General features: G+C 39.6%; 1 protein-coding gene across 1 annotated transcript in view; it reads left to right on the top strand.

Moving 5' to 3' along the window:
• The window catches only part of LOC136864532 (lysophospholipase D GDPD1), a 316094-nt gene extending 297979 nt beyond the window's left edge, over positions 1–18115 (top strand). Inside the window, exon 8 of the mRNA XM_068226316.1 lies at positions 14191–18115. Within this exon, the coding sequence (XP_068082417.1) occupies positions 14191–14319 (129 nt within the window). The 3' untranslated portion in view covers positions 14320–18115. The remainder of the gene's footprint in view (positions 1–14190) is intronic.
• The last annotated feature ends 246 nt before the right edge of the window (positions 18116–18361 follow it).

The raw sequence follows: 18361 nt of genomic DNA, 5'->3' as shown, positions 1-18361 counted from the left end.
CCAATGATAAAGTTTTATACACAGTAACGAAGAAACGTATCACAAATACACAGTGTTGATTGATGACATCTAATCTTTCAAGATTGAATGCACCGTATGGGACGTATGTTCGAGATATTGGCAATACTTCCGTTCGACCCCGGCAGTCTAGATAAGCATAAGAAGAATCTCTATTCCTGTTCACGTAGTTTACATTTCACTCAAAAGATGTCATCAAAATATCCTCTTTCGACTGGAGCTACAATAAGTTTCTCACTTGACACTCCGCGTTGGAACAACAGATTCTTTCATGCATTAATGCAGCGTAGGAAACATAACTGATAAAATGCGATCTTTAACGAAAATAATGGAAACTACTATCAGCACAAATGTACATATAACCAAGTATACTACAGTACGCATAGCATTTTGCCTGTTTTTTTTTTTTTTTTTCGTGTACAGTATGGTCACACTCTCTTCTATTTTTTTTTTTCAAGAACGATTGAACCGTATGAGACGTATATGTTCGATATATTGGCATTCCTTACACTACCTACTTCTTCTCCTTCGACCACTTTTCCCACACTTGTGGGTTCGCGGGTGCGAACTGTTCCGCAAATGTGGATTTGGCCCTGTTTTATAATAAATAAAAATATCATTGGCTTTACGTTCCACCAACTACATTTATGGTTTTCGGAGACTCCGAGGTGCCGGAATTTAGCCGCGCAGTGGTTCTTTTACGTGACAGTAAATCTACCGACACGAGGCTGACGTATTTGAGCACCTTCAAATACCACGGGACAGCCAGAATCGAACCTGCCAAGTTGGTGTCAGTAGGCCAGCACCTCAACCGTTTGAGTCACTCAGCCTGGCTGGCCCTGTTTTACGGTCGGATGCCCTTCCTGACGCTAACCTTGTGCGGAGGGATGTAATTAATATTGCGTGTTTCTGTGGTGGTTGGTATTGTGGTGTGCTGTCTGAATATGAAGAGGAAAGTGTTGGGACAAACACAAACACCCAGTTCCCGAGCCAGAAGAATTAAATTCCCGACTTGGCCGAGAATCGAATTCGGGACCCTCTGCAGCGAAGGCCTCAATGCTGGCTATCCAGCTAAGGAGTCGGACTCCTTACACGTTAATAACTAATTATTTGAAAATGTACTGCGGTATACACTTTGGTATGAGTTATTTAGCCTATATTTTAAAGCCAAAACTAGTGTTATTTTATATTTGCCTTAATTCGATTTAAAACTACGGTATATTATTTTATCCACTGTACCGTAAAACTGAAAGATTTTGGCAGTATGTTAATTCATAACTACGACCCCATTTAAGAAACAGGTGAGGATTGGCCAGAGTATTTCTTAATTATTTCAGACAATAAAACTACGCCGTTTCTACTTGCCGAGTGGTATATTCAGTATTCTGGATAGTGACTGTTCGTTCTTAGTTGAGGTTAGTTAACCCGAACATCGTGTCGTTTATTTGCTCCCAACCTACTGGATCTATACTAGGCCCTACATCCTTCATAGATTGAGTGCATACAGGATGTGAACAGGTAAGTATTGCTCAATAACATGTTTATTTCATTTCATTGTTTCGTTAGGTTGCAAGTTGCCAGAACTATGGCACAAAAACGTACCTAGCAGACAGACCTCAACCACTGCACTCAGAGCACTGACTGACTGAATGCGGGAAGAGGCTAGACTGTAGACTGGGCAGGCTATAAAAATGAAAGCGGCTTCTGTATGTCACATGATTATCTGTAGCATGATATTGGCTAGAAATGAACGAGAGTCGATGTGACGAGCTAGCTCTTTCTTGGAGTCGCATTTGATAAGAGTCGGCTCGTGCTAGCTCTCAGGGAGCAAGGAGGGAGTTGGCTCATACAAGAGTCGACTCGTAATTAAACGACTAGCTCTCAAGGAGCAAGGAGGGAGCTAGCTCTTACAAGAGTCAACTCTCAAGAGCTAGCTCTCTCCAATGAGTCGTTCAAAAGAGTCAGTTCGTTCATGAACGACCCATCACTAGTTGGCCCACACTGGCGCCTCTTTACGTGCTGCGCAGTCCGTGTAGTGGTGATCACCCCCCCACAACGGTTGCACCTCACTAAGAGCCCACACCTCTCCTGACTGTGGCCCCACTTCAAATAGCGAACACACTGCAAGAGCTGCTGAAGGGGACATTTCGGTCTCACCTGATTGCCGCTACCCACTGCGGTCCTCTCCTGATTGGCTCCTCGGTCGACTGCAGTCCTGGGTTGCGGCTGGGTAGCCCGTTCCTGGCGGGCCTACGTCGTCTTCTTTCTCCTGGTCCAGGTGCAGCGTCGTCTTCTTTTCGGGGGTTTCCTGTCGGCAGGGGATGAGGCCTCGTCCTGGTGGCCCTCCTCCCGGCCTGGTGACCCCGGGGTAGTGGGTGGCCCTGCTGCATCGCCGTCTTCTTCCTCTTCCTGGCTGGCGGCAGTGGCGTCGGTCTGTGCTGACATCCGACTGCGTTCCCTGTCCTGTGGGGCGCACATCGATGTCTGCAGCTCGACAGACATGCTGGCAGGCTGGGCCTGGATAGCAGCCTCCGAGCGCCAGGGAGCGTCATTCTCCACTGCTGTGCTGCCGTCCGCTGTCCGCGGCGCCTTCCGGGACTGCGCCTGTGTGATAGGCCCTTCCTGGTAGGCCTTGGTCTGTGTCCACTTTGACCACATCACTGCTGGCGCCCTCGGGACCTCAGTATGCATCCCTCTGGCAGAGCCGAACCGCTCGGCCTGGGTCGCACACTCGCGGCTCTGTGGGACTGCGCGCACCACCTGGGTGGTGACTTCGTTGGTCTCTGGCTGGGTGGCCTGGATTAGGTCGGTGTTAACCGCCCCATGCCGTAGCCTCCTCGGCGTCTAGGTGATAGCCTCCCTGGTCTCCGTCTCGGCCCTCTTCCTGAGGGCGCCGGCGTTTGTCCCTGGCACGCCGTCGCTCCCTGGTGGACGGATGACCTGGAACATAGTAGAGAGCTCCTTCTCTGCGTCGCGCATCCGCTCTTGGTCGTGATGCCTTATGATAAGGCCTCATGATAGGAAGCTCATGACGGACATGGTTGTCGAGATGATCCTGCCTCCGTGGCGAGGGCACCGTATTCTGTCCAGAACTAGGCTCCATTCAGAAGATACAGGGCGCCCCAGCCTGTAGTAGACTAGCAGCACCTCGCACTCCGGGTCCGTGTAGCCCTCGGAGAAGAAAAAGCCGTTAGGGGGAGTCGCACCCGTCCCTGTACAGCTTCGGCTCAGGTGCCGGCGTCTCTGTCTCCACGTTTCTCTCCAGCGCTGGTGGCACTCGGCTGCAGAGGTTTCGGACCATGCGTCTGAACTCCATCACACATTCTTCGGGCGTCATCTTCTCCATCTGGCTACCCTGGCCGTTGTCTATCACACCCTCGCACTGTATTTAGAAGTGAGAGAGATATTATTGTCAGTATTAGATTTATTATTATTATTATTAGTATTAGTATTATTATTTCAGTTGTATAGTTTGTCATTAATATTTGTAAGCTGGGAGGTCTCCATATGTGGTATAAGTAATTTGTTTTGTACAAACTGATGGGAAAATCATTGCTATCATAACTCAGGTAATTCGTATCTCGTGTGTTTATCCCAAAGTCTGATGAGGTGGACTTGTTATTGTAGTCGAAATGTTCCGATGGATCATGTGAAACACCCTAGTGTCCGTTGATGGTGTTATTGTCTTGGGGCTAGGAAGAGATTCAGGGCATGGTCATGACTAGAGGATCTACTCATGATTGGCCGGCCAGGATGAATCTAGATGGATCATGTAAGAGGAAGGAGAAAACTTATATCTATTTAGGCATGTGATGATATGACAAGGACACTGGAACACTTACAACTTCTGATACAGTACTGGAGTTACACTGCTTCACTATACTGGACTGGGCTGGACTGGACTTCAAACATTTGTGGACCGAGCTCGATAGCTGCAGTCGCTTAAGTGCGGCCAATATCCAGTAATCGGGAGATAGGGGGTTCGAGCCCCACTGTCGGCAGCCCTGAAGATGGTTTTCCGTGGTTTCCCATTTTCACACCAGGCAAATGCCGGGGCTGTACCTTAATTAAGGCCACGGCCGCTTCCCACCACTTCCTAGGCCTTTCCTATCCCATCGTCGCCATAAGACATATCGGTGTCGGTGCGACGTTAAGCAAATAGCAAAAAAAATAAAATAAAATAGCAAAACATTTGTGGAACGTAGTCTTGTTATGTTTGTGGAACGTGACTGACCTACAAACTGTGGAGTGCTTAGGCACTTGATATTGTATCACTTGTGGCAGCTGGGTATTATATATTGGTGAAAGCTATATCAAACTTTCCATAGTGTATGTTAAGGAACAACCAGCATGTGTTGCTCAAGTGAATATATCTTTAAAACAAGTGTTAGAGTTAATGAACACAGTATTATTAGGTACAGTATCTGTGTGATATAATAAGTGCCAATTATGAGAATCTGCAAGTGGTGTTTGTACAGAGACAGTGAAGGGTACTCATCTACATATATGTGCATTGGTCATCGGACTAACTGCAAATGGTGGCTTAGTCCTCGCTTTCGTTGTAAATATGAAGTCTTCCAGTAAAATTTTGTGTGTGTATTGTATGTATATTTTGGTGTGTTGATGAGGTGCAAGGAAGATTTTATTGAGAATATAGTTAGTTATTTTAGAATCAGTGGAGTTATTGATGAACCTAGGTGCAGTTTCTACCTATTTAGTAATTTTCAGAAAGTTAGGTAAGGCCTAAAGCAGATGTACCAGTACACAGCTTTTATGTACATGCCATGGGAGAAAAGGAATTATCATGCTCTATTAAAATTCGAGGGATCCATTCTGGTGAACTCTGTCCCCATACTATGGACATTTCAATAAATTAATTTTATTAATTCATTTTACAGTGTTTCTATTATTTTATTCAGTTTTTGTGTAATTTTATTTATTCAGATTTTTTATTATTGGTATTCAGAAAAATAGTTTCACGCTGTTCCTTGAATTTAGTCATGGCGTTTCTGGTTGATATCCATGTAAAGGATGTGCTTGAGAAGTTTGCAACTTGTACATTTCATGTTTTGCCGCTACCTCTCTACGGATGTCAGGAGGTGCAATACCAGCAAGGCAATAAAGCTTGTCAAGCAGAGTTGGCCTTAAGCACCTGGTGATGATCTGACAAGTATCGTTAAGAGCAACATCTACTAATTTGGCATGATTAGATCAAGACCACACTGGACTTGCATATTCCCCGGCAGAGTAACAGAGTGCAAGGGAACGTGTTCTTACAGTGTTAGGGTTAGCTCCCCATGTTGTGCCTATTAATTTCCTTATAATTTTGTTTCTGGCTGCCACTTTTTGTTTGGTATTCAGGCAATGCCTCCTGTAAGTTAAGAGCACGATCGAGGGTGATTCCTAGATATTTTGGCGTTGTTCAGTGTTCTAGTGTAATTCTTTCACGGTTAATATTAAGGGTTCTTGCTGCCTGTCTGTTTTTAAGGTGGAAAGCGCAAGTCTGAGTCTCAAGTCTCAAGTGGTTCTCCCTATAATAGTCAGACAGTTCTGTCAATGCCTTAGTAAGTGTCTGTTCAACATTTCCAAAATAATGAGCTTGGGCAAGTATGGCACAATCATCTGCACAGATGAAACTCTGCATTCCCTCAGGTAATGGTTGATCGTTAGTATAAACGTTGAACGGTGCTGGAGCAAGCACGCTACCCTGGGGTAATCCGTTCCTCTGTGACGTCCATCTGCTTCTTTGTCCTTGAAATTCAACAAAGAATCTTCTATTTTCAAGGATATTCCGTATGAAGCAAGTTAGTTGATAATCATTGGTAGCATTATAAAGTCTCATAAGAAGTAGACTGTGATTTACTGTATCATAAGCCGCTGTTAGATCTATAAATACAGCCCCTGTAATCTCTTTCCTTTCGTGCTCTATTAAAATTCGAGGGATCCATTCTGGTGAACTCTGTGCCCATACTATGGACATTTCAATGAATTAATTTTATTCTATGTGCTGTGTTAGTTTCAACACCTGAGACGTGCAACTCTTCCGTGATCTGAATCCAGCCTGTTGTGGTACTTAGACTGCCCCTTGCTTCTCCGTTATTCTGTTTAGAATGAACCTTTCAAGAACTTTACACAATTGACAGAGGAGAGAGCTAGGACAGTAACTTCTAGGTTCATCCTTATCGTTTCCTGGTTTACGAATAGCCATAACTTTAGCTTTCCTCCAGAGTTTAGCAATCTTACAAGACTGGACATACCGGGCGAGTTGGCCATGCGGTTAGAGTCGCGCAGCTGTGAGCTTGCATCCGGGAGGTAGTGGGTTCGAGTCCCACTGTCGACATCCCTGAAGATGGTTTTCCTTGGTTTCCCATTTTTACACCAGACAAATGCTGGGGCTGTACCTTAATTAAGGCCACGGCCGCTTCCTTCCCACTCCTAGGCCTTCCCTATCCCATCGTCGCCGTAAGACCTATCTGTTACAATTTATAAATCTCATTTTTCTTTTCAACCGTATTGGAGTTAATTAAAGAACCACCTTTCCAATACACAAAATCCTTATATTTAGGATGAAACCATTTAATCACAAATTGGACATGTTTCACTCAACTTTGTGAGCATCACCAGCAGTAGTTAACATAAATTATTAGTGGGTCAGGGCCCTGATCCTGGTGTATATCACAAAAGAATGTCTAATATACATTGATAAAAATATATAAATTTAACACTTTAAAATAATCAATAAGATTATTTATATCTATTAAAACAAAAACAAAATTTTTTTTTCATTAAAATTGTTTAAAGTGTAAACGGAATGGATGGCTTAGAAGTTAAAAATAGTATATGGTAATTAGATGTTCTTAAAAATAGTTGTCCGATATATCTACGCTCGATTGCATTAAACTGTTTGATAAATTCAGTTTTTCATATCAGGGTGAGTTCTTATTATAAACTATATTGCTGTTTTTTAAAAATAAAGATGATGAGAAACGCTAAAATCGCACACGATGGTTGAAAAACGAAGTTCACTGGTGATAAAATGTTGTCTAGATCGGCGTAAATTAGCCTTTATGGGACTCCTTGCGTTATAATTTCAGCCGTTATTTTGTGCAGTAATGTGTTGAAATTGTTCTAACGGAGAATTACTGATCTATTATATGGAATTGATCGGATGTATCCTGAAAAAGAAAAAATTGGGGGGGGGGGGGGGGAATATGAGTGTCTAACTATTAACTGTTAACTATTGCTGATGATGCTCACAAAGTTGAGTGAAACATGTCCAATTTGTGATGAAATGGTTTCATCCTAAATATAAGGATTTTGTGTATTGGAAAGGTGGTTCTTTGAAGACCTATCTGTGTCGGTGCGACGTAAAGCAAATAGCAAAAAACAAGACTGAACACAGTTGTTCATCAGATCTAGCAATCAACACTTAGTTATCGGCCCAAAGTTCTTAATCTGCTCAACTCTTATATCATCAAGGCGTGCAGCCTTCCCATTTTGACATTTACTCAGGGCGAGATCTAACTCAGCCTGAGTAAAAAGGCGTAGCAATGTAAAAGTTTCTTCGTTGGGTTGTCTCTCAAATTTTTTCCTACCGGACTAGGTTGTAGAAGGTGGTTTCCCATTTTCTAGCAGTTGACAGGCAAGTTGATCAGCTCGAACATTCGCATATATATTTGCCTGTGAAGAGTCATTATTCAGTCATCTTAGAAGTCTCCAAGCCGTTTGGCTGCTCCTGCTCATGTCACGTTTTGCCATCAATTTTCCCCCACTATTTCTTCTTTACCTCAGGGATTGAGGAGAGAATGGATCTAGCTGTGTGGGATGTTTCCTCACTGAATGGATTTTCATCATATCGTGAATAATACTCCTCGAGCAGTGTAACTGTTTCTGAAGTCATGCCATGAAGATAGGCCGCCCTGGAACCTCTTGAAATGCATGCTCGAGAACAGATTGTCACAAGCTCAACAAATTGATCGTAACTATCAGGTACAGGCGTGATTATTTGAACTTTTCCATCCAACATTTCAGAGAATTTCAGCCAGTCTGCCTTCTTGAAGGTATACCTTCTTCTAAAACCAGTTTCTTGGGGTCTTATGATGGGAAAAAGTAGGCACATTATCGGTCTGTGCTGTGTGCTGCAGATAGGAGAACACGCTAATTTGTTGAATTGCTCTGCTACGTTTTCACTTACAAAGAGGAGATCAGGGTTGTACGCTCGTTGCAACCTTCCACTATTGAAGGAAGAAGGTAGTTTACTATCATGAATGAGGGGGGGGGGAGTTGGTTTCGGCCCATGATAGAACAGCTTCACCATTTTCATCATGTGTGTATTCCCGAGCATGACTGTGGCTGTTTAAATCTCCTATTACTACATATGTTTTCCTTCAATCAAAGTTGTTAGGAGGAACAAAAGAGATTTTCTCTGAAGGCGGTTTGTAAACTGAGGTGATCACACAATTCCTAAGCTCCAAGATTATGGTCTCAATGTTGTTGTTGTTGTTGTTGTTGTGGGTACAATGGGCACTCTTGACTTGGATTTCTGGTTTGACAAAAATAGCACTTCCATATGTAGCATGTGGAATTTCTACCGCTAACTGCATACCAGGTATACATGGTCGTCTCTGCTGAGTATCTCTTTGGATTCCTTGTGTACAAAGGACATAAAACTTCTGTTCATGGCATAATTCGTGTAGTAGTTGTTCTTTAGACATTTAAATGCCTTCGATATTCACCAAAATAACTATCAAAGTTGGTTATGAGAAGAACCATTTATTTCATCGAATCTTGAGCTCGCAAATGCTTCTGGAGTGCTGACGTTCAGTTCGGTAATAGAAATTTAATTCCAACTACCTTAGCAGGGGCACCACAGGCAGGAATCAGCTTCACCCCATACTTCTGCCATACTGGAATTTTCTTTATTATCCAAATGGTCATCAGGAGAATTTAAACTATGTTCCTTTACTGTTATTTTACTTATGGGCTGGGGCTGTATGATGCATTTCCTTGAGTTGCTAATTGATAAATATTTACCTACATCCTTGGATGTTTTTACTTTTTTCAAAAAAGTTACCTGTGGGGTTATCTCTAAATTTGATCACCCATTGATCTAGCAGCTTTGGTTTCCCTCCTTTCTGATTATTATTCTCTCAAGCGGCATATTCAAATTCTCGATCAACTTTCGTAACCTGTCACACACCTGATTTTTCCCATGCCTGTTCATGTGAAGACCATGCCTTGTAAGATGATGCATGATGATGCATAGATAACCTCTCACTTTAAAAAATTAATTGCTGTTCTTTCATTGTTTACAGTTTTAGATGCATTAACTAATCCTAGCATATGTTTGTTAGCTCTCTCAACAACAGGATTTAAGTTAGGCATATCATGTCTGTGTAGTATAGCATGCAAAATTACATTGGTTGTGTGTGTGAATTTTAGCAAATGACTTATGGTATGGTCCAATTCCTCAGTAATTACATTTTCATTCAGGCCTACATCATTTGTTTCCCCCATTACCACTAGCACATCTTTCTTTCTTTCTTTCTTTCTTTCTTTCTTTCTTTCTTTCTTTCTTAAGTCTTACGTTCAGTGTTTTTCACAATTTCCCTAAAGGTGCATTCAGTTTAATAATACTTTGCACTTCATTACCTGGGCCTAATTTGGAACGAAGAATTCCATTACAATCCCGTCTGTGACTGTCGCTGATCAGCAAGAGCTTCCTCATCTAGGTTGTATTCCTCGCTCCATTTGGCGGCTCCTTCGGTAGCGTTGTTCTCCATCCTTTCGTTGTCAAAGTTGTCGCGGCCGTTGTTCCAGTTGTGTTTTTCTTCTTCTTTTCCTCTAAAATGAATTGTTCCGTATTTGTTTCACTAAGGACCACGAGTCTGTACTGATATTGCTTTTATTTTTTTCAAGAGATTTTGATGCGTTGTCCAAAATGATGCTCAAATTCACTAAACATTTCTGGTAGCACTGGGCTACTATTGTCTTATCTGAATCTTCATTCACATCACCAAAAGAATTCTGCAGGTTTCTAGGCCAATTAGGAATGCTCTGAAAATAGCTACATACAGCACTCCAGGTGTTATTCCGCCTTTCTAGAGCAGGTCCTAGAGAGAGCCATTTCATTGGTACATGTCTGATTATCTCTGGCCACTCTAAATCAACAAATTAAGAAAAATTCTTTAATTCCTCCCTTCTCTTTGCTTGAGCTGAAAAATGACCGTAAACTTTTAGCACAATATTTTCTATATCAATATCTAGCCTATCAATTACATATTTCGTGGAATTGTCTAACATGATTTGAACAGTTTGCTTTCTCTGTGTTGGTATTCTCTGCTTTAAGTAACTCATAAACAGAATGCATTCTTCCATAGTTGACATTTGTGCTGTCAGCGCAGTATCAAAACAGATGCTTCATATCAAGAGAATTAGGCAGCAAATTCTCATTAAGAAGCTGGAATATATAATTAGCTGATTCATCAGCTTGTTCCATGAAATTTAATACTTTATGCTCAATGCTTTTATTTCGATCAAAATACTGAACACAAACTGGGAGCATTTTCTAGTTCAGTATATTTGAAGCATCCATTGCAACACAGAAGAAAAAACTGGTTTACTTTGGGTCCTTCAGTACTTGTAGGAAGTCATCGACACTCGTGGGAGCCAACACATTTTTAACCAAACATTCATCTTTTTTACTTATAAATGCCACTATCTTCACAGTTCTTGAGTTACAAGAAATAGTACCTAGCAATTTGTTGCCCCAGTCCAGACTTGCACAGCTTTGATGATGTTTCACGCTGTGATACACTATTGTCAACTCTGATGCGGTGACATTATCTCCGATTACAGATTACTCTTAGGGAAATGAGACTTTATGTTGCCTGTGGAGGAAGCTACTTTGTCTTTTAACTTATGCCCTTTGGATACAGCATGTTGATTCACGTTGTTTTGACAGCCATGAGCTAGGCTAAAATCTCTGTTGCATAGATTACAATACGCCCATTTTTTATCTTTGTGATAACGAAGAACCCAGACTAAAATCTGCTCCCATTTCTCTAAATATGTATCTGGTTATACTGAATTTTCTTCTCTCTTTTTTGACACTGTAGATGGATCATTAGCACTTATGTCAGAGTACTTTATGGTAACACAACAACACAAGCCGCAGCGAGACCAGTAAACGTGCAGAATGAAAAGGAGACATGGCAATACCACAGTCTACTAGATAGATACCAATAATACAAAATCAGGCTAAACATATGTCGTGCTTCCAACTATAGACACGAGTGATTTTTCAAAAAATATGTTGTTTCGCAGAGAAAAACCATACCAAACATTTGAAAATATGCATTTTTTTTTTTTTTTTTTTTTTGAAAAAAGGTAAGAATACAAAAAAAAAGGTACAATCTGGGAACCCTACTGCACACTCCAAAATCATACTGGAATGAAGCTAGAAACCTGTGGCTTGTGGCTTAGTGATTCTCTGTAATATTGGAGAGAGTGAAACATTAATTCAAGTGTGTTCCTAGAAACATTGAACACCATTTTAGAACAACACTGTTTGACATTCTGAAAAGAAATCCACGCTACAAATTTATGATAGCTATAAGCAGGTATCGATGTTGATAGTGAAGAATCTGCTGGAATATGCAATGCCTAAATTTGCTCCTGAATACAAATACTGCCCTGTCACGTTTGTAGATATAGAGAGGTCATTCTCTGTGTTCAAGTTAATTCTAACAGACAAACGTCATAGATTCCCACCAGAAAACCTGGAAAAGGTGCTCATAATTTACTGCAAGGTGAATTACGGACAGGAAGAATAGGAGTGGCTTAGTCATGTGGCGTGAGTGAAAACAGTGTGAACACAAGTCTGTTTCTGCTAAATATGGATGCTGTCTGCGAATATATATATGCATATTTCTGAACCAGCTACAGAGTGTATGGCTTATTTTTGCCTGTGAAATTACACGCAGGTCTTAACTGTGAACATTGAAAAATAAAAGTATTTTGTAAATTGAGCATTAGGTACCTCGTGCTAACTTCATAGCTACAACTGTAAGCAGAATGTGCTTGCTGCTTTTTTCTCTTTATTTGATCATGATTTGTGTGTAAATATATGGTTGTGGGTGAATTATTTAAATATAATAGATGTATTTCATGTTAGAATGCCATAACATGCATTAAATTATATAGAAATAAGTACTATTTAACAAGTACTATTTAACAATTTTTACCACATATTTGCTTGTATATTTAGGTAGTTTTCAGAACAGAGATATACTAGTGTTATTCATTTTACATCCCACTAACTACTTTTACGGTTTTCGGAGATGCCGAGGTACCAGAATTTTGTCCAGTAGCAGTTCCTTAACATGCTGGTAAATCTGCAAACACGAGGCTGATGTATTTGAGCACCTTCAAATACCTCCGGACTAAGCCAGCATCAAACCTCTTCAGTTGGGCTCAGAAGGCATGCGCTGTACTGTCTGAGCAACTCAGCCTGTCTCAGAGCATAGAAATCCAATGTCTAGGTAGATCAAGGCTGAGTCATTTCTATCAGCACAATTCTGTTTGAAAAAATTAATCCCTTTAAACTCAGTTTTGTTTAACCCGGCAGGACGCACGTTCTGTTTCGAGATGTAAGGATGCGCGATGGGTTAAAATTACCAACAAGCAAACTTCCTTCTTTATTCTAAATTATAATTATTGGAAACCATGTAAATGATGATACTTTTATGTATTAGATCAGTTGTAAAGTTTTGGAGTAATTATGGCAATATGTAACTTGTGATAATAAGAATGGATATTGAAATATTCTCATAACGCTTACACATACACTGGCATCACTGAGTTGTTCATATTACATTGTTCATATTAAACACACATTTTCTGTATTAAAAAAGTTACATATGATAGATAAACACCCATTTGTTATAGAGGGAAGAGGAGAGGGTAGGGATTGTAGAGGGTGTTCAGAGATCAAACTTGATTACACTTCACTACTGGTCCATTACTTCCTGTTGCTCATTCACTTATTCCACTTATTATCCACACACTGGCTTCACGTGTTGCTGGCAAACTTCGCATATTACGCAACACATTGTGATTTTTCTGTCCGTTTTACTTCCACAGTTTTTGCATCTTCCTGCTTGATGCTTTCTGAAGACTGTACTTTTCCTTTCCTCAGATTTTCCAGAAAGCCACTGAACAAGACTTCGGAGATTTGTTGGTGGAGTCAGTATTTTACTTCCCGGTGCCAAATGTTCCTTTGTAAGATCCAAGGACAGCATTTTCAAGCAATTTTGATTGAATGTAGGTTCAGAGTTGAGTTGAGATTGTTTACTTCATAGATGACTTGAATATTTGAAATAGGATACAGTTATCAATTACTAACTTCTCTAGAGGAAATAAACATATTACGAATGTGCCTGATCACTTTCTTCGACATTGTCAAATTCTCAGTCATCACTAGCCGCTATACCGCTGTCTTCCTTGGGAGCAACAGGTTTATAATTTTGTTCTGCGTCATAGAGTGATACATCTTCATTTCTTGAAATTCACTAAAATTTTCCATAAACTTGCTGAAGAAATGCACACATACTATAAAGTACACTTGTATAATAATAATTACTACACTGTTCATTCATAAAAGCAAAGTAGTTAATAATAAACAAGAATGACATTCTGAAACTTACGAGCGCACGCACGGGTGAAATTTACTCAGTTGATGTTTCCCTCACACTGAGCAGACCTATCAAAGCTGTGCAGCTGATTCAAGGTCTTAACATTTGGATGTGTTCACTCGATAGGTACTGAGGGACTAGGCTGAAGAGCACATTGGAAATAATTGAAATATACATTTCTATATCGCTTGGGTAATTTTTACCCATACGCTTGTCCTTACAGGTTAATAAGAAATCATCATACATGTGAATAGGATGTCTACATTAGTGAAGTAAAAATTGCAAAACATTATAGAACTCTCAAACTATTATTTGTTAACAGTGAATGTTGCAGAAATTTATTAACTGTTGCTGTAACAAATGCGTATGTTCTTATAATCATGCTTCTTGATTTTTTAACCTGTTCAAAAATTGTAATATATGATCTGTCCTTCATCAATAATCTTGATACATATGTTCTTCATGTATTTCTTTACAGACTTACCTGTGGGTATTGAATTATGAAGATGAATTTAAAAAAGCTTTTGAGCTCGGAGCAACAGGTGTGATGACAGACTACCCTTCAAAATTGAAGAAATTTCTCAAGGATAATCCCCAGTATCAATAAGAATTAATTCATAGTAATTTTAAGATTTGTACAAACTGGCATACACCTGCTAAATATGAGATTTTCTGTTCACAGTTCAGCTAATTCTTTAATCTTTCGGCTCATAAATATCTGTGGTTCTTAATTTTTTAAGAATAAAACAAATCAACTGCTCAGTTCAATAGTGCTACAACTAAGAAAATTAAGTTTTATAGGAGAAGGGATTAAAAATTCAAACAAAGCATAATAAATACAATTTTGGAAGAAATTTGGTGTAGATTTATTTTACGAAAGGTATTTTGTGTACAATATTATTACAAGTGTTCAAAATTTACTTAAAACACAATAACCTTGTAATTGTCTATTTTTTTCTTTGTATCATCATCTTATTGAACTGAAGTGTTGTTCACCGGGCGAATTGGCCGTGCGGTTAGGAGCGCGCAGCTGTGAGCTCGCATCCGGGAGATAGTGGGTTCGAACCCCACTCTCGACAGCCCTGAAGATGGTTTTCCTTGGTTTCCCAGTTTCACACCAGGCAAATGCTGGGGCTGTACCTTAAATAAGGCAACAGCAGCTTCCTTCCCATTCCTAGGCCTTTCCTGTCCCATCGTCGCCATAAGACCTGTCTGTGGGCCGATGACCTTCGATGTTAGGCCCCTTAAAACAACAAGCATCATCATCAGACCTGTCTGTGTCAGTGCGACGTAAAGCCACTAGCAAAAAAAAGTGTTGTTCACTTAAATAACAATTTGGAGTTGTCTGTTTATTTTATTAGTTAGCATCGTATTGAACTGAAATGAGTCCATGAATTTACTTTAATGCTCAACATTCGCTATCCTTGCCTGTAACATCATCTTGCCAGCGATCATTTTCCAATACGGCTTCAAGGAGACCTTGGTAAAATGCCCAGTGAGATTTAGGGACAACACCAGTTTCACATAAGGCAATCCAGCCCATTTCCTTGGCCTCAGAAATTGTTTGTGGTCTCGTAAATGCATATTATAGTGACGTTTTTCATTTCAACCTCTCGTATGTCTTACGCAGAACATTTTGAATTCTTCATCGCCATAAGAAGTTTTATATAGCACAAAATTGGGATCTTCCTGTGTAACTTTAATGCATTTCATATTTGACCATGTCACTTTTTCATTGTGTACATTAATGCCAAAATGTTTTCCTGTTTCCTGTGCAAGTTTTTAAAATAAAAAATGTCATCAGATGTCATTTCTTTTACAATAGAGGAATGAACAGTTTTCTTAGCTGAACGAATTATGCTAGTGCACTGTGAAGGCATAGTGATTGGGTCACTCTTAAGCATTCTTTTTTTTTTTTTTTTTTTAATAGTGTCATGCATACTGTTGCCTTCATTTTGTGTGTGAGCAACTATTACGTATTTGTGGACGATTGAACTGACTAATTTTAAGCCATAGACACAATGCAAATAAAGTGATGTTAGATTAAATGAAATGAAAATCCACAACCTGTTTCCAGTCATTTGACCATGTCAGGAATGGAATGAATGAAGCCCCCATCTAGCAGCGAGGATAGGAATTGTGCCGGCTGCCGAAGCCTGTGGTACTCTGGGGCAATGATTAGTGACTGACAGATGAAATGAAATGATATTGGAGAGTGTTGCTGGAATGAAAGATGACAGAGAAAACCAGGGTACCCGGAGAAAAATCTGATGATGATCATGGTGTTGCAAAAGTTCTCTGCACACGTCCACACGCCTCTGCTTTTTGTCTGCAGACAAGAGTCTAGGCACCCAACCCACGTGGATGACACCTTCCCCAGCTGTAAGTGGCCGTGCACGATCCGCTGGAGGGTGTTTCGGCTAATTCCTGTGGCTGCCTCCATTTCCGTAAATGTGATGCATTTGTTTGCTCGGATGGCCTGATCGACCCAGGCAATGTTGGCTGGTGTTGACACTGTCACATTCCTTCCAGAACTGGTTCCCTTGTCCACCTACGTGCGCCCTGTTTTCCAACTTTCCATCCAGTTGTAAACTGTTTTCCGTGACTCTGCATGTTCTTCACAGACTGCCACTAGGAACAAAGTCATATAGCGTTGTCCCTGATGGTTGCTTTCCATGTTGTCTGCTCCTATGCTGACAGTGTTGTTATAAAATGGCTATGGCGAGTGCATTCATTGGCCCCTGTGCATGTGCTGCTACCAAACGGTGGAACAAGACACTAGTTACACGTCACCACCTTCCAAAGTGAAATGTGTGCCTGAAGATCTCTGGCACTTTTTAAGGCCATCTGCATTAATTTAGAACTTCTCCTGTAGCTGTCCATTTTATTACTTTGTGTAAATGAGTTTTCAGTGAACACAGAACAAGCACTTGACTGATAATAAACACTGAAATATAGTGGAAAATAGTGACAATCAGCCAGTGTTATCACAATATTGGAACAAACCTAAATTCAATACCATGATATCTTGAGTTATTGTCTTGTTAAGCTTACGACAGTGTGGAAGTTTTAATTCAGTACAGCGATATCAAAGATGTAGCACTATTGAACTGTACATTGTCATGTTTTATTTAATTTCTACAACATGTCATCTGCTATGGTGTCCACAAATTGAGGAAATTGACTTAACATATTACAGATCTGAAAAGATTGTATAAAATGCTATCCATCCATATAAATACCTAAAAAATGACATTTTTTAAGTTATCGCACTGTTGAACTGAGGCGTCTAAATTATCCATTATGATTTTGTATTTTTTCTATTACTTCATTAGTAGCAGTTGTATTGCCAAGCTTAAATGCATTATCAGAATCGAGTTGATTGCTTTCATCCCGTAGGGAGTATTCCATTTAACATTAAGTGTAGTAGTACAATGAAGGTATTTAATTAGTGTATTTCTTGTTTGTTTATAATAATGGGATGGTTGCATTGTTTTTCAATTGACTTCTAATTTGAACCTCTTCACTACTCGGGACCAAAGTCCTGAATACTGTTTATGCTTGTAAATTAGTGTATGTAATTAATTACATTGTATACCCTCACATGCATGTCCAGGTGTGTCAAGGAATTGAAGGAAAATGTTAGTGAGAAAATATTGGAGTGTTGTAGCAAAATTTGCTAACATTTTCAACAGAAATTCTCCCTCCTTAGAAAAATATACCTTTTGAGCTTTGATGATTGGTTTAGCATATATATTGGAAAAATAATTGCAAATGTCATTTTGTGAAGTATAGAGTTGATTGCTTTCATCCTGTAGGAAATATTCCAATTAACATTAAGTATAGTAGTACAATGAGGGTATTTAATTAGTGTATTTATCTTTTGTTTATAATAATGGGATGGTTGCATTGTTTTTCAATTGGCTTCTAATTTGATCCTCTTCAATACTCGGGACCAAAGTCCTGAATACTGTTTATGCTTGTAAATTAGTGTATGTAATTAATTACGTTGTATACCCTCACGTGCATGTCCAGGCATGTCAAGGAATTGAAGGTAAATATTAGTGAGAAAATATTGGAGTATTGTAGCAAAATTTGCTAAAATTTTCAATAGACATTCTCCCTTCTTAGAAAAATATACTCTTTGGGCTTTGATGATTGGTTAGGTACATATATTGGAAAAATAATTACAAATGTCATTTTGTGAGCTTGCTTCAACATTACTTAAATGACTAGAACTGTTAATTTACAATGCTTATAAAGTTAAAGTTTTCCACCTATTCAATACATTAATATAATAATTCAATTAAATCATCACATGTTTATTTAAAATTTCATGGTATACATTATGGGACCGGTTTCAGCATCCATCGTGCCATCATCAGCCATTGAGATATTGATTACAAGGTATATTAGAAAAATAAAAATAAAAAATATAATACTATTAGTGCATTGTATAATGTATGCTTAGCTTATTATACTAACAACAAGTCTTAAGTCATTATATGTACATTAAAATGTGGCTAAGTGACAAAGACCAATTATTCTGTAAAAAATAATATGTCTTAAAAAACACAATATTATCTTGTGCGTCCAAAATTATTGGGGGGTATTAAAAATGTCTATAATTTGGCCTAGCAAAATACAAG

This window comes from Anabrus simplex, chromosome 2 (genome assembly GCF_040414725.1).
Source record: "Anabrus simplex isolate iqAnaSimp1 chromosome 2, ASM4041472v1, whole genome shotgun sequence".
Taxonomy (NCBI): Eukaryota; Metazoa; Arthropoda; class Insecta; order Orthoptera; family Tettigoniidae; genus Anabrus; species Anabrus simplex.
Note: the sequence above shows the minus strand (reverse complement) of the source record. Positions and strands in the feature narration are given on the sequence as shown.